The 8,803-nt window shown below is 31.3% G+C and overlaps 1 protein-coding gene across 2 annotated transcripts in view; it reads left to right on the forward strand.

The window, feature by feature from the left end:
• The first annotated feature begins 235 nt into the window (after positions 1–235).
• Positions 236–8,803, forward strand: part of pfkla (phosphofructokinase, liver a) — a 23,760-nt gene continuing 15,192 nt past the window's right edge. Inside the window, exons 1-5 of one of the 2 annotated variants that reach the window (XM_043230606.1) lie at positions 236–465; positions 1,422–1,495; positions 1,571–1,648; positions 4,959–5,148; positions 8,187–8,352. In XM_043230606.1, coding sequence (XP_043086541.1) covers positions 381–465; positions 1,422–1,495; positions 1,571–1,648; positions 4,959–5,148; positions 8,187–8,352 — 593 coding nt within the window. In that variant the 5' untranslated portion in view covers positions 236–380. Of the gene's footprint in view, positions 466–1,421; positions 1,496–1,570; positions 1,649–2,515; positions 2,532–4,958; positions 5,149–8,186; positions 8,353–8,803 lie in introns of those variants that run through there. The other variant, XM_043230607.1, reaches the window with a different exon arrangement.

Raw genomic sequence — 8,803 nt, forward strand, 5'->3', positions numbered from 1 at the left:
TGTGAAATGATTAAATGGAACGCACAAAGCATGCATATTCCAGCGGTCCTTTTAATATTTAAAAAAATATATATATATATATATATATATATATATATATATATATATATATATATATATATATATATATATATATATATATAGCAATAAAAACGACCTGTAAGACACTTGGGCTGTGGCTGTTGCTCCAAGCTAAGGAAACCGGAGCGCAGTTAAGGAGCGCGCACGCACGCGCGGTACAGCGCAGGCAGTGGGCGCGGACGTCGGCGCGGGCACGTGAAAACTCACAGCGGCGTCCTTCCGTCAGCGCGGAAGGTCAAGAAGCGCTCAGCAGTCCTCTCCGAACGGATCGGTAACCGGGACAGAATCGCTCCTCAGAAATGAGTTCCTCGGGGCTGGAGAAGCTGCGGATGACGGGCGCGGGCACGGCCATCGCCGCGCTCACGAGCGGAGGAGACGCGCAAGGTCAAGCTCTGAGCAAAACACACGTCAACTAATGAAAGATGCTAGACGCTGCCTCAGTCATAGACCGGATAACAGGATAAAAAGACGTTTCAGTCTGAGTTTAAGTGAATTATCAGTAAAGTAGATTTATTTGCATGTGTACAGCGATACAGCAGTATTACAATCCGAAGAGAACGACTAATTATATTATTGTATTGCATTATTTGTGGTTTTTTTTAGCAATTGGCATTATTTTGCAATACATTTCACCCTCATTTGATTATTGTCGTTAGTAATGTGGTCATATGCCACACAGGGTTATTCCAGTTCACGAAAAGCGTGCTGAAATAACAAAAATAAATACTAAATATCATTACTTGGAATAAAATACACATTTACTTGGCATGAAAATATTTTTTAAACGTAAAAAAACATTCAAAAATATATGTATTATGCATATTTAAATCCAAACACATGCACATATATATATGTATGTATATATGTATGTATATGTATATTTATATATATCATATGTGTGTATATATATGTTTATAATATATTTATTTATTATATATTTATTATGTTTATAATATTATATATATGTGTGTGTGTATATATATATATATATACATACATATATATATATATATATATATATAATATTTATATGTAATATTTATATATAATATTTATATGAAAAATATGTAATGTCTATGTATTTAATATTTTTAGATACTATATCAAATATAATAATAATTACATTTAAATATTTTCAAAATATATACTAAATGTGTTTGTATTTAAATATACATAATTAATAAACACAGCACACATGCATGTATTGTATGGATGCGATTAATCGTTTGACAGCTCTAAACTCAGTCACATCCTGAATTAACTCTATATTAAAAGCTCTAAGCCGAACAGCATGCTGGGATGTGAGCGTCTGAACAGTGTGCTGTGATTCCCGTCTGCAGGCATGAACGCGGCGATCCGCGCCGTGACCCGGATGGGCATCTACGTGGGCGCCAAGGTCTACCTGGTTTATGAGGTACTTGATCTTTGCTAACGCACGGATGAAACGTGAAGCGTGTGTCTGAGTATTAATGAGTGTTTCTGGGTTCAGGGTTATCAGGGGCTGGTGGACGGAGGAGACAACATTAAACTGGCCAACTGGCAAAGCGTCACCAATATAATCCAGCTGGTAAGAGATCGGTCAGATCCGTTTAGATCTAGCGCTGCTTTACAGCTCCTGAGTGCGTTTGTATCTGAGAGCTACACGGCTGCAAAAAAGAGCTGGTCACAAGCTCTCCCTTCATGGCATTATTTCTTAGTTATTATAATGAATTCAAAGTAAAACACGATTATTACTTGAAATAAAATAAACATGAAATGACCAAAAAAAAAAAAATAAAATATATATATATATATATATATATATATATATATATATATATATATATATATATAAGATTTTTAATTTAGTTCAAATTTATGTACTAAAATAAACTTTAAAAAGGTATATAAAAATATATTATTATTATTATTATTATTTTACATTTTTATTTTTGTTTTAAGTTCTTTAAGTGTTCTTCGTCTCAGTTATGAAGCACAACCAAATTTGTTAAAATATTTAAACGCAAAAATATTTTATGAAATATGGATTTATTATTATATTTTTCATTATATTATTATTATTATAGCGCAGTGTTAGTTTAATATTATTTCAGTGCTATTATTGTACTTTTATTTATTTTTAAATGTTACATTTTTATATTAAGTTTATTTTAATGTTTATCGTTTTTTTTTTGCTTTTGTGATTTTTATAAAAAAATAATTTTAATTTAGCTTAAAAATGTAATTTTTATTATTTTAAGTTTTCCAATTTTAGCAACCTAACCCAAGGCAAGCACCTTTTTGTATTCATTTAAAAGTCTGACAGAGATTTCAGCTCTTCTTGAATGAATGTGAATGATTTTGAACAGTGCTGTTAAAGCGTTGCTGTCCGTTGAGGGTTTTTTCCGAGGCTGACCTGCAGCTCTCTCTCTTCTGTCTGTTGTGTGTTCTTCAGTTAAGCTGGTAAACTGGTAAGCTGTCCTGCTGCATGTGCTCTTAAACGAAGGCAGAGATGTTACATTAACATCTATAGATTTATGCATTCAGTGTCTCAAATGCTCTTTTCCACGCATTAGTTTGGTCTTAAGCGCTTGTCCTGTAAGCAGTTACTCAGCGTCTGCATCGAACGCCTAATTATTACCAGAGATCTCAACGTTAAGATTTCTGCGTGCATTATTTCTCATCAGCCGTCCGAAAGCTGTTTGAAAGCGTTTATTCTTAAATGCACAGTTCACACAAAACCATTTTATTCACCCTTTCATTGTTTGCTCTCACTTTCGTTGATGCAGGTCTGAGGGTCAGCTGCATGCCATGCATCAATGCAACACTTTTTCATCAATGTTTTGTTTTCTCATAATGACGTTGAAGATTAGCTTGACACAGTACATGTAGCGTGGTGCGTGTTTTTTAAATGCTAAAATAAATAAAAAGAAAACGGATAGAATAGAGAAGTTGGTGTTAGATTCTTTTAGCGCTTTAAAACCATTAATCACAGTTAATTGCATCCAAAAAAAAAATAAAAAATTGTTTAATTGTTTATAATACATCCGTGTATATTTATTATCTATCTATAAATGCACCCAAAAATATTTACATGTTTATATTTATATAATAAATGCATAAATATATTTCATAAAAAATATTCTGAAATATATAAATGCATTTTTGTATTTGTATTTATATATACATAATAAATAAACAATATACACATATATTGCACTATGTAAACAAACATTTTTATTTTGGATGCAATTTATTATATATATATACTGTATATATGTATATATATGTATGTATATGTATATATTAAAAAAACAAGTAATTAGTAAATTAGTTAGTCAAAGTCTAAAAGGGCATTTTTTAAACAATAGAATTAGAATAGAGAGTTCTAGAGTTAGAAGGTCAAATATATATATATATATATATATATATATATATATGTGTGTGTGTGTGTGTGTATATATATATATATATATATACTGCTAATAATGCCTTTATGGTGTCAAAAGAGATTTTTTAGGTTTATCAACTTTTTGTTATCTTAAAACAACAAGTTGAGAAAGCTCTAAAATCTGCTGAAGCTGGTTGCCTTCAATGTTTAAGCTCTGTCAACTTTTTTTTTTTTTTTTTCCAGCTCTTTAACTCTCTCCCCGCCAGCGTTTTTGACGATTTTACCTCATTTCGACGGCCTTCAGAATATTCTCCGCTCTGATATACGAACATATTTGACTCTATCGTCACGTGCTCGTGTTTTATCATCGCTTGAATGCAGAACATGAGAAAAATAATTTAAAAAAAAAGCGAAAGATATCATTTTCATAATCATGTGAATCATTGAAAATGCATTGAGTAAACAGAACCAACAAACACACACATGTATATACATACATTTACACACACACACACACACACACACACACACACACACACACACACACACACATTTAGGCTACATGCATGCATATGTACCTATACACACACACACACACACACACACACACACACACACACACACACACACACACACACACATTTAGGCTACATGCATGCATACACACACACACACACACACACACACACACACATTGGGCTACATGCACATATGTACCTATACACACACACACACACACACACACACACACACACACATTTAGGCTACATGCATGCATATGTACCTATACACACACACACACACACACACACACACACACACACACACACACACACATTTAGGCTACATGCATGCATATGTACCTATACACACACACACACACACACACACACACACACACACACACATTTAGGCTACATGCATGCATATGTACCTATACACACACACACACACACACACACACACACACACACACACACATTTAGGCTACATGCATGCATGCATATGTACTATACACACACACACACACACACACACACACACACACACACACACACATTTAGGCTACATGCATGCATATGTACCTATACACACACACACACACACACACACATTTAGGCTACATGCATGCATATGTACCTATATACACACACACACACACACTCTATATATAGATCATAATAATATCGCAGAGTTATCGATCTATCCGTGACATAACTAGATGTTTCTGTGTCTGTAAAGTCCTCTCCGTCACTGACTAGCCTACATATATGATCTATATTAATCGTATTTTTTTCAACCCGTCATTCAGCCGTAATACACCCAGGATTACCGTAAAAACTCGTCTTAGGCGGGGAAAGAGTTAAAAACATGATAAGTACTAAAACGAATTGATCTTGAGAGTGTGTGTACTTGCGTGCCGTGCCTCTGAGCGCTCGACTCCGATGCATGTGTGTTCGGTGCGACGCGAGCCGGGATGAGGACTGTGTGTGTGTCGCTGTCTCAGGGAGGGACGGTGATCGGCAGCGCTCGCTGTAAGGCCTTCACCACCAGAGAGGGCCGCCTGGCCGCCGCCTTCAACCTGGTGACCCGCGGCATCTCCAACCTGTGTGTGTGCGGCGGAGACGGCAGCCTCACCGGAGCCAACGTCTTCCGCTCCGAGTGGAGCCAGCTCCTCCAAGAGCTGCTGAAGAAAGGTACCCGGGGCTTTTCAAGGCTTTACTTCACAACACTGCAAAGCATACACACCGCGTTTCACGTAAGATAACGTTTAATACTTAAAAGTGCGTGCATTATGAATGGTTCATATTTTGGTTTTCGGGAGGTCTAGTGTAATACGCATTTATTTGTACCTTATTTGCAAACGATTCACTCATCGGTTCATTTTTACAAAGTCCTCCAGGGATTGGTTGAGCTTGTTGAACGCTCCAAAAGCGACACCTAGTGGAGAAGAAAGAATCTGCGTTTTCATTCAGACCAAACAAGCGATCTTTCATTTTTGTCGTCAGCATGAAGCGGTTTTTAAAAGACGACTCGTTTCAGCGATTCAGAGTCGACAGTGACTCTGTCGGATGTTTTCATTCGCACTTAACGTTTCTTCACGCGCTGCACGAAAGATCAAAAAATGCATAATGCAGGCACTTTAACTCATACTGACCAGCGTCAGCAGATTTTTTACTTTTTTGTGGGAGATTTCTCTACTTTCCGTTGCATAAATGTAAAAGAAATTGACAAAACTCTGCTGAAGCATGTTTGAGTTTTTACACGCCACATAAAAATCAATACGAAGCAAACTTTTAGGCGATCAGCTTTAGCAGATTTTTGAGTTTTCTCAACTTGATTTTTTAAGTTTGCGCAACAAAACATTGAGAAAACGATTTTTGACATTATAATTCAAATATTTACTGAAATACAAAAAATACCACATTTGAAAAGTTCTCAAGCATTAAAGGCAAAAAAATTATATCATTTATTCTTCTGTTCATAATTATTACAGACAGATAGGGCTTTTTAGCCAAAGCCATAAATAAATATTTCCTCTATTTACATAAAATACACATTAACTATATATATATATATATATATATATAATAAAATATATATTACTTATATCTCTCTCTCTCTCTCTCTCTCTCTCTATATATATATATATATATATATATATATATATATATATTTATTTTATTTTATTTTTTTAAATTTCAGCTGGTTTCTAAGGCAACATTTCACATTTGACTTGATATAACGACATAAAATAATAAATGAATAAACTATATCCTGATATTGTCTATGAAATCTGTTGAATATTTTTCCCAAATTCTGTTTCCCATTTTAATTAGATTGTAATAATCGAAAAAACAGTGTCTAAGCATCTGAATGAATAATACATTTAATAACTTGTTACAAAAAAACTGTAATAGTATTCCGTAATAATGTTTTTTTTGGGTTTTTTTTTTTTTTTTTTTACAAAATTCTGTAGTAATACAGATTTATTATCAAAAATGGTTGCATGAGATTAATGCAATTAATCTTCAAAACTCTAATCAAACAAAGTGCTGGACCACAGAGGTTTGCTTTTAAAACACAGATGGACCAATGGTGGCAGAAAATGAGCAAATTCTGTGAAAAGTCCAGTTTTACGATTGGATACTGTAAAAGCATCGCAATACAATAACATGCTGTAATGTAGTGCACAATGAGTAACGTGGGAAAAACGGTGAGCTTTGCTTTTTATCTTAGAGTTTGTCGTCAGATTATTGACCGAAGTGATATTTCTGAACTGTATCTGAAAGCCTGACCCGAGCCTCTTCAGGATAAGAATCTCATAAATCTTTATGAAGGCCGTATCAAAGGTCGTTCGGGGCACGCCTGTTGCTTAGCAACAGTGTTCGGGAGACCGTCTTGAAATTGTAGTTCCCAAAAGATACAGACTACTACGATTTAAACAAGCTTTTCACTTTTAATAAAGCTGTTGCACTGATGCAATGCATATTTCAGTGTTTAGGTTTTTTTTTACATTTATTGACATATTTATTTCATTGGATTTTTAATTTAAGTCAAATAATAATACATTTTTTGTTATTTTGCACGTATTTAACATTTTAAATAAACTCATTTATTCAGTTAGTTTGTTGTATATTTCGTATTGTTTATTTTTAATGTTATTAATTCAGTTGGGTTTAAAATCAAGCATTAAACTAAAAAAAATCTCACCACAATATTTTTTTAATAACTTTAAATAAAGTTATTTATTAAATTACTTACTTTTTTAAAATGGAATTTATTATTATTTAATATTATTTATTAATTAGTTGATTTATTTTTAATATAATTTATTATTATTTAATAATATTTATTAATTAGTTTATTTATTTCTTTTATATAATTTATTATTATTTAATACTATTTATTAATTAGTTTATTTATTTTTATATAATTTATTATTATTTAATACTATTTATTAATTAGTGTATTTATTTTTTTAATATAATTTATTATTATTTAATACTATTTATTAATTAGTTTATTTACTATTTTTTAATATAATTTATTATTATTTAATACTATTTATTAATTAGTTGATTTATTTTTTTTTAATATAATTTATTATTATTTAATACTATTTATTAATTAGTTGATTTATTTTTTTTTAATATAATTTATTAGTATTTAATACTATTTATTAATTAGTTTATTTATTCTTTTTATATAATTTATTATTATTTAATACTATTTATTAATTCGTTTTATTTTTTTAATATAATTTATTATTATTTAATACTATTTATTAATTTGTTAATTTATTTTTTAATATAATTTATTATTATTTAATACTATTTATTAATTAGTTCATTTATTTTTAATATAATTTATTATTATTTAATACTATTTATTAATTAGTTCATTTATTTTATATAATTTATTATTACTTAATACTATTTATTAATTAGTTAATTTATTTTTAATATAATTTATTATTATTTAATACTATTTATTAATTAGTTTATTTATTTTTTTTTAATATAATTTATTATTATTATTATTATTATTATTATTATTATTATTTATTAGCTTATTTGTTTTTTGTCTGAATTTGACGGCTTTAAAATGACAACAAGAACGCTAAATGCCCCACAAACGTGAAACACCTTACATGCCTGTTTAGGATGTTGATATTAAACATTTCATACAGGAAGCGAACGGGACGACTAACATGTCTTCGTCTTCTTGGCAGGTCGGATCACGGCAGAAACGGCCAAGAAGCACGGACACCTGAACATCGTGGGTCTGGTGGGGTCCATCGACAATGATTTCTGTGGGACAGACATGACCATCGGCGCCGATTCGGCCCTCAACCGCATCACAGAGATCATCGACGCCATCACCACCACAGCCACCAGGTCCGAGACTCACAGAAACACTGAAGCTTTAACTACGCTTGAAATTCATTACTTGAAAAATCTATTATGTTTTTTCGTATTGTTTTAATTGAGTTTACCTTACAAAATGACAAAAAATAAATATAAAAAAAAACCTTACAGACGTTTAAACACAAAACTACTAAACGTGACAGAACGCGCCAAAGCATTAAACTTATAAAAAGTATAAAAATGTAAAAAAAATTACGGAAATAAACATTTATAAAAACCGTACAGACAAATTCATAAAAATGTCAAAAAGGCGAGTCATTAATAAAAGTGATACTGGAAGTAAATGGATGTTGACGTTTAAAAAAAATTAAAAAGGTATAAAAATACGTTTATTTGGTTTATGCACTAAAATAACATTAGAAAATGAGCAAAAACTTTATAAACAAATGTGCAAAAAAATTATATATAAAAAACTAAATTA

Source organism: Puntigrus tetrazona, unplaced genomic scaffold (genome assembly GCF_018831695.1).
Source record: "Puntigrus tetrazona isolate hp1 unplaced genomic scaffold, ASM1883169v1 S000000176, whole genome shotgun sequence".
Taxonomy (NCBI): domain Eukaryota; kingdom Metazoa; phylum Chordata; class Actinopteri; order Cypriniformes; family Cyprinidae; genus Puntigrus; species Puntigrus tetrazona.